The 14,121-nt window shown below is 40.1% G+C and overlaps 1 protein-coding gene across 2 annotated transcripts in view; it reads left to right on the forward strand.

Moving 5' to 3' along the window:
- The window catches only part of ST7 (suppression of tumorigenicity 7), a 142,003-nt gene extending 130,567 nt beyond the window's left edge, over window positions 1-11,436 (forward strand). For both annotated transcript variants that reach the window (XM_063396720.1, XM_063396721.1), the window contains exons 13-15: window positions 3,027-3,119; window positions 6,055-6,194; window positions 11,119-11,436. In XM_063396720.1, the coding sequence (XP_063252790.1) occupies window positions 3,027-3,119; window positions 6,055-6,194; window positions 11,119-11,214 (329 nt within the window). In that variant the 3' untranslated portion in view covers window positions 11,215-11,436. The remainder of the gene's footprint in view (window positions 1-3,026; window positions 3,120-6,054; window positions 6,195-11,118) is intronic.
- The last annotated feature ends 2,685 nt before the right edge of the window (window positions 11,437-14,121 follow it).

Here is a 14,121-nt window from a genome sequence, read left to right on the forward strand (position 1 = left end):
TTTCTGTGTGTTTCACCATTTATTGTCCTCATTTAGCTTTGATAGAAAAGATATTTTGTTACCATGGTAGTTCCTATAGAAGAACTGTATAGAACTATAGTTTCCTATAGAAATGTACTTAATACCTCCAGTGTAAAAGTGATTTACAATCTCAGTTACGGTATGAAATTACCTGAACTTGCCTAATTTGCAGTGTAGGCTCCCTGAAGATGCACTGGTTTTATTTCTAGGTGTCTAGAACACCTTGCTCAGTAATCCATACCCGTGCTGCCTGGGGTTTGCTCTGCTACGTGGCTCTCTGTCCTATCTGCTAGTTCTTCTCCTGTTATTTCTCCCAATCTGTTATTTTCTCTGTCATAGGTTCTTTCCCCATGGCTTATTTTCAGTGATGTGCTTTTACGCCATGTTCCTTCTCTTCTGGATCATTGCAGAAGTCCTTTAGCCCAGGGTTCATTATTCCATCAGTAAAAGCAGTATTTTGCAGGGAATCCTGAACAGATGTTTTTTTGCTTTGTCAGGCTGGGAACCCCTACAGGGCTTTGTACCAGGACCTGGTTTTGGCACAGGAGTCTGGCTGCCCTGCAGCCCTCCTGCCACACAGGAAATGAGTCATCTGTGCCTGAGGGCAACATAGGGAATTCTCATCTGACTACATTCCCCTTCTTGTTATCTCCACATTCAGCAATCTGAACATGTAATTCATTTTCTAATAGCTGTATAACAGCCTGTAAAGATGTAAATGAGTATCATTGCATAACTTCTGCAGAAAAATCCATAATTCATTTTGTACAGTGATTTCAGAAAAATATGAACAGTGCATGAGTCCTCAAAATTTTTGTTCAAATTTTGCTCACACATGAAGACAACCAAGGGTTTTAACGTCGAGTCCAATAATCGTTACATTTCATCCATATCTTGGCATTTCTGCATAACTAAGTGAAAACCAGTGAAGACATGACAGAGAAATTAAATGTAATTACATACTAGTTTTAACCAACAGTCTACATATAATACATGGTCAGTTGCCCTCCCTTTCTTTCTATGTGTTTGTAGGTATTTTATTCGTAGTGCAACCATAAAAGCCCAAGGGCCACCATTGTATTTGGGCCAGGTTCTCTGTACAAAAGGTCTGTAGTTTCAAAGTGTAGCCAAGTTTCAAAAGTGTCTGGGGTGATGGTTTGTCACTATTGGTTTCTAAACTTGTGTCAAAATTCCTACTGTTTGAATGAAGAAGAGAAACCTAGGGATTCCCAAATGCTTCAGTAGCTCTTGCAGCAAGTACATGGGTGAGTGGCAAACTGCCTGTGTGCTGCCTGAGTCAATGAATGTAAAATGGGATCGGGTAGAACCGCAGGAGTAAGGCAGAGAAGCACCTACATAGACACAGACTGATCCAGGTGAACCAGAGCACTTCTTCCATGGCTGATAAAGCTGTTTTGCTGTAAATATCCCATGGTCTCGTGGATAACCATGACTGCTTAAACTGAGCAAAATCTATCCAGACATTTCTCACTTGCTTTGTAGAAACAACATCTTTACCTCCCATTTTATTTTGATTAAAATCTTAATATTACTGTGACTTAGGGTAAGGCAGAGGAGGCTTGATTGTCTGTTTCAAAATAAAGTCAAATTGGAAGGAAAAACTTGCGTTTAGAAGGAATGAGCATTGAACATCATTCCACATATGTTTTTGTACAGACACTCAAGTTTGTTGTGGGTTAAGATCATACACAGTTTGCATTATTGTGCTTGTACTTGGCTTTTTGGGTTGCTATGGAGAGGGGTGGTTAATGCTGGAAGAGCGTTACAGCCCAGGTTGGTTTACAGTCTCTCAGGATCTCTTGCCTTCTTTATTATTGCTTTATATGCAGCAATCAAGAAAAAATACAATAATATAATTTCACAAAATATACAACTAACATAATCTCAAATACAATGTGCACAGCTGAAAATATTGGGGCAGTGTGTATTTAAACAAATTCTTCAGTTGCCTTGTGAGTGAGAGATAATGGAGTGTTACTGTGTGGCAGTGGGCTGTACCTAACAACTCAAGTGTACAGCGCTTCTGGGACATCTGTTGGGGAAAATATTGCTTCAGTGACTGATGTTCATAGGAGTAGTGAGAATAACATGTTGATGACATTATAACAGTGAAAATAATATATAGGATAATGGAAAAGGATGTCTTGATTGCAAAGCTGTATTTCAGTCAAGTGTTCTGACATTTCCATAAACCACACTCAGATGGCCTATGACATCAGCATCATCAGGATTTAGTAATCCATTTCCCTCCCTCTCTGTTACTATTTCCAATTTTAAAAATTCATAAGATTAAGTATTATTTAATCCATGACCTGAAGATTTGTATTGGAAACCTGACTTGAACTGCTGCATTTAGAAAGAATGCATGAGAGGAACCTGAGTTTAATAATTTAGTATTAATCTTTGGTTGCCAAATAGAAAATGAAAACATGACTGTGTTGGAAAACTGGTCCTCAGAGGTCGTATCATCAGTGTTACCTGGCTTGATGGAGTGTGATAGAAAAAAGAGTAGTGTATTTTTTCCAAGAAAAACTTCTATTATTCTTGATGCACAGAGACTGTGAGTATTGGTCTGAATTTACAGGTTTGGCTGGTCATTTTTGTAGGCTATACCTGTTTTATCAGATACACTTCTTTGCCCTGAAATTTAAAAATTCTGCAGCCTAAAAGCCTGTGATAAATCATGTAAATTTGGCTATGGAATTGGAAGTATAATGGGCTTTGATTATGCAAACATTTTTGTATGTGCTTGTAATGTGGTCTCACCTGACATTCATGAACATTGTCTCAAAAATAAAAATAAACATAGTTTCTGTGACTAAAAGCTCGATGTAAATTTTTATTTTGGCATTTCATTAAGCAATTTATATGCTGTTTGCAATCAAATATAAATGTTTTGTCTATGTTTGTTTTTCAGAATTGCAAGTATTTTTAAGTATGACTGCCACATTTACAGTAACTTACACACTGTGTTTTCTTTTCAGCTTTCAGAATGATCCCCTATCCACTGGAAAAAGGACATCTTTTCTACCCTTACCCTATTTGTACAGAAACTGCAGATAGAGAACTGCTACCATGTATGTTCAATGTTTTTCTTATGGTTGACACTGAAGAATTGTTTACCTGAGTCTTGCAGCACCGGTCTCCTTTGATGCCTTTTAAATTGAGTACACTGGATTAGAGTAACCAGATTGACAGTGAGCCTCTGGAGCTGCTGTGATGGTTCAAGAGGCAGCTCCTCAGCACAGTTCATAACAATTAGCTGTACTTATTGTTTTTGACAGCTTATGGACAGGGAGGGAGGTTACCAAAGAGATCCAAAGCAGTTGGATCTTGCTGTTTTCTCTTGCCAGACACTGATCTTTCATCTGGGTTAACATCCCATCAAGCCAAAAGCACAGTGTCACAGCTTTGTTAATCTTTGGTAGACACACTAGCTACTGAAATTCCGAGGCAGGATCCAACCTGCTTGAAGACAGCTGGATCATTGCTGCAGCTAGTACTCATGACAGGCTGTGCTTACATCTTCAGGAAAGCAGTCTTGAACAGCAGGAAGGGTTTTCTTCATGTTACAGCGTGTGTAGTGTTATGAAGAGATGGATGTGAAGTCACCTCCCTCAGTTTTGTGTGGTTTATGGCGTGTGTTAGGGAAGTGCCAGCAGTGTTCCCAGATACGGATACAGAGAGAGCCAGCCCTCAAGAAGTGTTACAGTCCAAGCTAGTGAGACTCATTGCAGTGCATGCAGTGAGGCACAAGAATGCAGGGGGAGAGCCAAAGCAGCCAATCGTGCAGTTACACTTCATTCCCACATGTGTTCTCTCTGTGGGACTTTGTGTGAGCACAAGTGGAACACACACAGGTTTGCAGGGTCAGAGCAGAGGAGGAAAATAAGTTGATCCAAGGAAGAAGATTCTTCTCTCACCTTTCTCTCAATGAAAGAATAAAGAAAAAATGGTTCTGGAACAAGTAAAATGAAGCCTGCTTCGCTGGGAAGGCTGGTTTTGAGGGAACTTGCACCCTTTGTAGTATTTCATTCAGAACCTCTCTGGTTTGCGCTGGAAAAGTGTTGCTCTTTTTATAAGCCTACATGAGTAAACATTAGGTGAGAATAATACAGCGAAAATCCACTCATTGCAAGTCTCTCCTTCACAGCACATTCTTGCTGATATTACGCAGAAATCCTTGGCAACTGGCAGTATCTCCCCACCCCATTATAATCATCCTAATTATAACAACACCTCTCAGAGCGCTCTGCTTGCTTTACTCAGAGGGATGCTGAGCTGGGGAGGGTGGAGTGTCAGGAGATTTAGGAATGACAAAGCCATGCAGAATAGCTCAGCATTCTCTTTTTAGATGCAAAACGAATCGTTCTTGTCAAATGTTACAAGCTAACAGTGGGACTCTTTTTAACAGCCTGTGCAGGCAGTGTGTTCTGCTCTGGCACTTCTGGGAAATCCCTTTCACTGCAAAATCTCCTGGCTTAGAGGAGGGAAGGGTTTAGCATACCGTGACAGACACAGGTGGGTTAGAGGCGTTTCACATACCTGTCCACACCCTTTAACTGTGCCTGTTTTATGGGAGAGTCAGTGGAATTATATCAGGACACAGCAATCTGATAGGCTCTCCAAATTAAAAATATCAATCACAAAACTTTTGCCCTGACTGGATAAAAGACTGAAGCAGAAGGTTTGAGTCTGTGTGAAAAGGCAGTGCAAGAAAAGTGCAAGAGATCCTGGACTTACAAAGTCCATGTTTTGGTATTACTGATCTCTACATTTATTTTAAATCAAAGAGAAGTTGAAATCTATCCCTATTTTTGTTTTTTTAACTGATCAAACTAGCAGACTTAAGAGTCATAGGTATTTTTAGGTTTTAATATTTTAATTTAACCTCTTACGAATTCCTGCTTTTGTTTTTGAGAACCACTGCACTCTGGATGAATGCAGTCATGAGTGTTATCCTGCCGTGCTGCTGGATTACCCTGTGTTTATGTTGTCTGCAAGTACAAAGAGATGAGAGCTGATCACTGAAGCAAAGAAAGTAGGCAAAATGGAAGAGTAGTGTTTCCTATATATGAATAGCCATGGGATTTGAGTATATGGGAAGCCTTGAGGTTGGTCCTATATGAGAAAAAAATGTTTCAAAGTTTACATTTAGCTTGACTGTAGCTCTAAAGGATAGACTGAAGGAGTGAAACAGACAGGTTAAGAGTCCACCTGACCTTTTGCCAACTCAGAATTATTTTCACCTTGAATCTGAGCTACCATAAAAATTTAAGGGCTATGTTCTTCTGGTAAAATATTCATTATCCTCTTCTAACCCTTTTAGTCATCCCAGTGCTGCTTTTTCCAAAGTCCAGTGAAGGATTTTTTATACCAGATTCAAGGAAATTTCTGTATTCCTATCAGCATATCTCAACAAACATCTTAAAAATTCACTGTTCGTTTAATTTCCAAGTTTGAAAATACATGCTTTTATGTCCTGCTTTTAGGATGATTTTTCTTGCTCTGCAGATAAAACACTCAGAATTTACAAAGGTTGTAGTTTTACAGCCTGCTTAAACTGGTCTGCAGCAATGCTTCCATATGGTTGGGCTCACTGCTGCTCCCGGGCACATTTCTGCACTCTCTGAGTATCAGCATTAGCAGACATGCAGCCATGGGGTTGGTTAATGATGGACATTAAAAAAAGAGATGTTTTATATCTAAGTCTGTTTTCTAGGATTAGCTGTTGCAGACCTGCATTATAGTTATTGCTGACACAAGGTAGGCAAAAGTAATGCCAGAGTAAACCAGAAATAAAATCTTCAGAGAGAATTATTTGGCAGAGACAATGGACACAACAGTAATGTCCTTAGGTGTATCAGACCTTCCATCCTCTGCATCCTTCAAAAGCATCTCTGTGTGTCTCTGGTTATTTAAACTATGTAAGAATGTTGGTTTGGTTTTGGTTGGTGTTTCGATTTTTTTTCAATGTATAATGCCTTCCCCTTCTTGTATCTTTTTCTGCAGCATTTCATGAGGTTTCAGTTTACCCCAAGAAAGAGCTTCCCTTCTTCATCCTCTTCACTGCTGGACTCTGTTCTTTCACAGCCATGCTCGCCCTCCTGACACATCAGTTCCCAGAGCTCATGGGGGTCTTCGCAAAAGCTGTGAGTATTCTCTGCTGCTGCTCCCTTCTGCTAAATAAAGACAGCAGTGCAGGAAAAGCTGAGCTAAATACTGCCAGGTATTAAATATCTGCATGTTCAGAAGCACCAGTCCATCTCTGAGCAATCTGCACAACTGTTTGTCTTCTCTGGTTTATATGGCTCTCTTGTTAGGTTTGATGTCTTGTGATTTTGTCAAAAAAGGGCTTGGTGGAAGAAGTGAATATCTGCATTTTCATATATCATCCACTAAAATAAACTAATAACAGTTTGCAGAACCCCTCTATTTTTGTGTAGGGTCATAATGGCTGCTGTGATTTCTGATGCAATAGAAACACTTAGTATGAGCAGAAATAGTGTATTTCACAGGACAAATTTCTGTGTTTTTTCCCTGAACTGCCAAGGTGGAAGTAGTCTCAATATTTCCCTCATAACTTTTCTGAACTACATCCAGAGAAGTTTCTCCTAATTCTGCTTTTTTAATCCACCAAGGATTAATAAATTTTGGAGAACGAGGGGGAAGAGCCATGAATTATTCTAAACTAAACTTTTTTCTTTGCAAAACCAAGGACATCACTGCTCCAGCATGCTAGACGAGGAAAAATCCACTAACAGAAAAACTCTAGGATAGTAAATAATTCCTTTTCCAGTAAATACTGAATATCTTCCATTATAGTATATTTTCTGAAATATTTTTGTTCTAGGTCTCATGTTTCCAAACTGGCCTCCTGGCTTTGTTTTTCATGTCTTTGGTACTTTTGATCTGGGGATACAGGGAATGGGTTGGAGAAGGCCAGAATGAAAGGTTTTGGCAAATTCCAGGCTGTCAGTACTCTTTCAAACCCTTTTGCAAAGGGCAAGAGTCTCCTTTTGCAGGGGAGCTGGGTCTTTTTTAACCCAGGCCTTGGTCTTTGTTAACCCAGGCCTGTGATAGAGGTCTGGTACAGCAACAGTTCATGCAACAAGAATTTTCTTTCATTAGCTCTAGAAGACAGAAAATAAGATCAGTTGTAGCAGAAGATTCCTCTTCTCTCAGCAAAGGGTGCTGAAACGTACCTGAAATATTATTACTCATTCTTGTTTCTTGAGTGTGTACATAGGTGTTAGGTAGACAGTAAGTGTTTAACTTGGGCATATGATCATAAACTTCTCTGTAAAGCTTTTCTTGTATTCAGTGGTTGGGTTTTTTCCTGTTCCTTAGTTACTGAAGTTACTGAAATGTATGACCCTTGTTTGGCTCTTTCAATCAAATCTTCAGTTTTCTGATGCTGTCACAGTTGCAGATCCCAAATCTGTCCCTGTTAGCCTTATCCTGTGTTTATCAGCCTTGTATCCTGAACAAAGACTAGATGCTGGCAGCATAATGAGATTTTGTACTTAGTTCTCCTGCCACAGGCAGTGACCTGCTGGAATTGGAGAAAATTGGTAGACTGTTTTTGTGGGCTTAAATCACCTGGCTTTGGTTGCTGACTGGATTGCAGAGAAATAATGGAAGTTGCACTGGTGGCATGTTGGTAATTGTTTGTCTGTGGTTTGGAGCTTGCAGAGTAGAATCAGACCAGAAGGATCTATTTCCCTGATGTGTAAGTGCAGCTGCCACTGGTGTTCATACTAAGATAGATAACCCAAGGCTCTGTATGGGGTTATTCAGTTCTGCATATCAGAGCAAGTAAAGCTTCTAGTTAATAAGCACAGACAAATAGAACTGAAGCATGAGCTACATTTTGTACATAACAATGGCAAAATTACTCAAGATCTTCAATCCTTTATGGAGGAAGTTACTGTGTCGGTTAACATGTATTATGGCTTGGTTCAGGTATATCTTGGGCTTCATAAACCATGCAGCAACTGAGGGGTTTTTTCACGGGAAGGACAGAATTTGAGAATCCATGAGATGGATTTAGTAGCTCATAGAAAGGCTTCAATTCAGAATGCCTTTTTGTTGTCTTCTCTGGGAATCGTGTCCCAGGTGCACGAGACTGAAGAAAATCATGGCAGACATCTCTGAAATGTAGCTGTATCAGGACAGAAGAGAAGAGGCTGGGCCCTGATTCTTCCCTTTCAGTTTTAGAGAAAATCATTTCATAAGTAATTCGTTCCCTAAGTAGCTCAAAGGTGAATGTGCTGTTTCTGTGGCTATGTTCAGGGAATCACATATTCCTGTCTGCTTGGTAGTCATTGTGATGGTGCCATATTACATGGTGAAAATGTGCATGCATGCACATTATGTTGTACCTGGAAGTAAATTTGACTCTTCCATAATAAAATTGAAACAATCCAGTTCTACCTTGATATTTTGTCAGACTCTAAGTAGCCTTAAATTAACAGTGGATCTTAGCATTTTCTCTTGGCTAGGAAGAAGCATTTTCAACAGCTTGTGCTTTTAGTTTTTGCTGGTTTTTCTAACAAAAGGCTTATGGAAGTCAATTAAGAAATAAATATAGGCGGAACAAATTTCTGATTGCATGGCTTGGATAAGATTGCCAGGCCACTGTTGCTAGTATCAAATTTCTTTCTTTAGCATGCAGAAATTTAACAATACTTGGGAAATAATTAAAAATATGTAAGTGCAGGGTCTTTTGTAACAATAACAGTATATCTTAAATAAAATTGAGAGATGTATTAACACAGAGGTCACTATGTAACTCGAGTCAACAGACATATCTAAAAGTGTACTGCCTAGTCAAATTTTTAAAATGAGACAAACTTCAGAAAGACTAAATTTTCTGTTTCCATTCCTTTGAATCCTGAGATTTCCTGAGATCACTCACATGATGTGTCTCAGTATTTCCTGTGTGTGGATGATCTCAGTTCAGCAGGTGAGTTTGCCCTGGGAGGTATTTCATCTGCTTGGACCTCCACAGCTGCTGAGGCAGGGAACACATGGATCCGAGTACCAGGACCGAGCACTGAATAGTCAATTTCTCCATGAAAACACCAACACTGTGCAAAAGCTTGAAAAGAGACTTCTACATAGATATTTGAATCAAATGGTGCTGTTCAGAAGGTGCTACCAGAAAGCTGTTTTCTGTCAGCTTTGAAATAGCCAGGTGGATGGTTCTCTTTTCAAACACAAAATAATAATAGAAAACAGGTCTCCTATCACCCCTTCTGCCTCCCTGAATTCTTATTCTACTGCTGGTGCTGTTTTGGTTTTTTTTTATCACTGTGGAAGAAGACAGAGTCAAAAGGAAACGCAAAGCAGTTAAAAAAATCCCAGAACCAAACCCTGAGAAGAAACCTCAGTGTGCATCATGCTGACTAAGCTCTCTTGGGTGCTGCCAAGGAGGTGGATAGGCATCTGCTTCCGAGGAGAGGAGCACCAGGAGCATTCCAAGGGCCAGACAGCCCCAGCACAGACACTGTGTACATCACCTCACACAAGAGAGTAGCAGCATCCTCAGCTTCCTGTTATCAGCAAAGGTTTTGGTTGGACTTCATGGAAGTCAGGTTTTGATATCCATGAGTTTAAATGTACTTTGTAGACCAATTGATGTTCCAGGTGGAGAAAAACTTGGCTTGTTTTAAGCTGCAGATAATTTGCTGAGTTTTTATAGAATACAGTCAACTACCTGAGCAATAAAATTCCTATGAATTGCAATAAAAGTCACTGTCAGGCACATAATTCTTATTTCATTGATTTAACAAGTATATAAATTGCACTGGTTATAAAGCTGAGTTTTATTCCAGTAGATGTGATGGTACAAGCTTACCACATAAATCAAGTGCTGCTCAAATAGCAGAAGATAGCCCCTGAAGAGCCTTTTGCATTTTCCAGAATTAAAGGAACATATTTATTTAAGCACTTCAGAGCTTAACCAGAGGGACTGTTTCTCCTTGGGCTAAGCCACTTGACACAGAAAGAGCAGTCTCTAAGATTGGGTAAGTCGGTGTTTCATTGATTCAGCTGTGGCTCATGTTACACAGCTTGACCTTCAGCGCCAGAACTGAAATATCTGCTCTGCTTCAGTTAGTTTTTCCTTTGACCTGTGCTTATGACAAAATGACATTACCTGTGGTGGTGTTACCTGGTTTTCCTGTGATGCCCAAGTTGTCCATGATGTAGTGTCTGCATTGTATACAAACACATCCAAGAGGGAAATAAAGGATTAGAGTGCTTACTGTTGCCTTTAAAATGCATAAGCATCATAAGTGCTGCACTCTCTCATACACATGTAGGGCCCCAGCATAGGTGTATGTAATGTGTAGAGCTGAATTGCAGGCAGTGTAAATCACACTTAATATGTATTTCTCAAATGTATTAATAATTAAGTAAAATTAATATGTATTTCAAAATGTATTTCAGGAGTGCTTTGAATACCTGAGTTCTGGGACATGTAGCTGCCAGTGGTTTTTCTGATCTCCTCTTGATTTTTTTCATATACCTGTCTGAACACTAACATATTGAAGCCTCTTTGAATGTTCTGTTCTGTAATAGAGAGGATGCTGAGATAAATTTTAGTCAGTGATGCAGAGTATGTTGGGATAAATTATGTTAGTGATGCCTCAGTGTATAGAACAGATCTATAGATAACCCTGAGCCATTTTAAACCTGAATCTCAAGACACGCTTTTTGTCTCTGTGGGGTGGTCTGACAGGCCCCTGTTAGGACAGAGCCTCTCTTTGTCTTCAGTAGGTTTTGGGTTGAGCTGCAATTTAGGATGTGAGAAGTGAAAACTTCTGTAGTCCATCACTTTGATCTTTGTAAAAATGGGGCTCTTGCTTGCTTTACTGCAAAATCCAGAAATCTCTGCATATGTTAGGTCCAAGGATTTGAAAGTCTTTATGTGTGAATTATGTCATTTTTATCATGCTGGAGGATTTTACAGAGCAACACAGCAAGAATATCTAATCTATTGGACAGGTTTCTTGTGAGATTTATTGTCTCCTGGATTTTGATCTGAATGTGTATCTGATTTCTTTGCAGTTTCTCAGCACCCTCTTTGCCCCTTTAAATTTTGTGATGGAAAAAGTAGAAAGTATCCTGCCCTCCAGCCTGTGGCACCAGCTGACAAGGATCTGAGGGAGCATGCCTGCTGCCTGACTGCCATGACATCTTCTGTGCCAACTTTTTGTTGACCACAAGAAAGCATGATAAAAAAGGGAAGCAGTTATAAGACTTAAAAACTCTTCATGGATTGTCTGTTCTCATATAAAAACTGTTTTGTTGTACAAAATACATTGATGTTAGGTTCTATTATATTTTGCCTTCAAAAAAGAAAAAAATAAACTTTTGTGTATTGTAGCATTGCTGTCTTTTGACTTTTTCAGAACACAGATTCTACATTTTATTTTTAAACATGTGGTATCTGTTTCACCACAGCTGGGGTGTAGCTACACATTCAGGTAATGACACATACTGGTAATGGTACAATTAAGCAACTCTGTCACTACCTTTTCTTGTGGCGTTCAGTTAGGGTGAGGCCCTCACTTCTGCAGTCCAGATGAGGCTTCCAGACAGTTAAAGCTCCTCTCCAGGCACTTTGGATGGCACACTGGGCTTCTGATTCCCTTCTCTGCACAGAGGTCACCGTGTCCTCAGTTAAATTTTCAAGAAGCCCACATACTGGACAGATTTTCTTCATACCCCTGGTGTTACAATACCTTCTGAAGGCTCATTAGCAAAATGGGTGTTAGTTCATGCACAATTAATAGAGAGGTTGGTGTTTCACTATTAGTGCTCACCTCAGGAAATCTTATCCTTGTGCTGTGACTGTTTAGACTAAGTATTCATTTATGACTTAGTCACTATCGATGGAAACTTCCAAGGCCAGCTCTAAAATGAAGATTCTGATCTGCAAGTTGAAGCAAGTAGTCCTCTCTGTCAAGAATTAAAAGTGCATCCTCACAGCTGCCTCAAGGATATTTTTTCTAGCTCACCTTCCAGATAAGGAAGGATAACCTTGATGCAGAGAATCAAAAATGCCACTTTACTAATTCCACTTTGCTGTTGCTCTTAAAACGCTGAGCAGTTCAAGGGACTGTGAGCACTAGCAGGAAGTTTGCTTCCCAGTGAGGACATGAGTGAGCAGAGACAGAACTCCCAGTACTAGAACCGGTATTAAAAGGAAACAAGGTTGCTTAACAATAGAAGATGCATGACATTTTTTTTTGTTTGCTTGATCACAGACATTTTAGTCTAGTAGAAGACAGATGTATGTTCAAGTGTGCAAAAGTACCATGTAAACACTGCTGTGCTGTGAGATTGAAAAAAGGCAGCCCCATGCCTGGAGAAATCAGCTGTAAGAGTGAGACCTGGGGAGGCCCCAAGGTTTAGAAGACAAGAGAGCCCCACAGACAAGAGTTAGACCTGGTGAGGCTTAATGGTTGATGGTTTCCATAAGGATTTATCATCTCTATTACTCCTGCAAAACAATTCACTGTAATGTTGAAATTAGTCTGGCTTGCAGTTAATGTAGGATGTGGCACAAGATTAGAGGTAATGGATTGCTAGTGGATCAGCATGTGGAAGTATGAAATGGACCTTTGAGTTCTCCTGTTTTCATCTGAATTGCTACGGCAGCCACAGCAAACACCCTCACAGCAGGTGCTGCTATGTATCTCCAGCTGAAAAACTAGGGATAACCATATTGATCTGTTTGCCTCAAAACAGCACTGAATTATTTACAAACTGAAACAAACAGAATTATTTACGGCTGCTGAAAATCAGAAGGATCAGGCATAGTCAGCTCTTGTCCTGTGCTGCTTTGTATCACTTACTCCCAGCCACCTATACCCTGCATTTCAAAAGTATAAATTGCTGTGATTCACAGTCCTAAATGCAAATGCACTTGCATTTGCACATCAGTGTATTTCTAGCTATATACAAATCTCCATGTTTGTCAGCAGCTGAGGTAGTAGTTTGGCCTGTTTGAAGATATTATTACCTGTGTGGGAATTACTATCTGTAATACTCTGATAAAAAGGAATGCTTAACTCCTGGAAGAATCACATCCCTTCCTTGAACTATGGAGAATATTTACAAATTCAGAAATACCTTTATGCAATTTTATTTCTACTATTTCTAGTATCTTTCTCCCTAATGGGCCATGGATTTTTTTATCTAGAAAATCTCTCTTTAGTTATAATTCTAGGCATCTGGAAGACTAGGTGAATCAGACAAAAGGATTTTCTTTTTCATTGGGCAGAGTTTATTGCCTTAGGCTTTGCTGCCTCTGACATGTTTCCTGTGAAGTTCAGAATGGCTTAGATCAAAAAGCAAACACAGCCCATGATTATAATGATGGAAAGCCTCTGGCTTAGTGCAGAGATGAGCCTTGTGGAAATCTTGTTCAGACAATAACTCATCTTCAGATTTAGGGGTGGAGGAAGCTTTTTAACTCCAAATGTTAGCAGTTCCTGGGTTGGTTTTTTTTTTTTTTCTTTAAAGACAACTTAATGAATTTATATGCACATTATCCCTTACACTATAACCTGCATAGAACAAAAAAGGAGAGGACCACCCCCCCAGGAGTGTCAAGTCAAGCTGGCCCCCTTCTGTCCCTTCCTCCCGCTGGATGGATGTGCAGCTGCTCCCTGGCAGGATCTGCACTCGGAGAGCCGAGTGCTACACCAAGGGGTTTCACCATTTGGTGTGTATGCTGAACACACAGACTCTTTTTTCAGAGCATGGAAGTCCTTACCCGAGCAGAAAGGAGGAAAATGATGAGGAGTTTTGCCATGTTGAAGAAACCTGCAGAAGAGAAGCTATACATCCAAAGGAAGCGGCACCTCTTGCACACACCACGCACATCCCTTCACACCCGGTGTAGCTGTCACCCTTTGGTGGCCCTGCAAACCTCAGTGGCTCTAGTTACAGCAGATTGTAAAAGGTAGCTCTGGCTCCACCCAGCTCCAGCGGGGCTCCCGCGCAGCTCCCACCGCAGAGGGAGCTGTCAGTGTATTGATTCATACACGGTTCTTTCTTCAT

This window comes from Prinia subflava, chromosome 4 (assembly GCF_021018805.1).
Source record: "Prinia subflava isolate CZ2003 ecotype Zambia chromosome 4, Cam_Psub_1.2, whole genome shotgun sequence".
Lineage (NCBI taxonomy): Eukaryota > Metazoa > Chordata > Aves > Passeriformes > Cisticolidae > Prinia > Prinia subflava.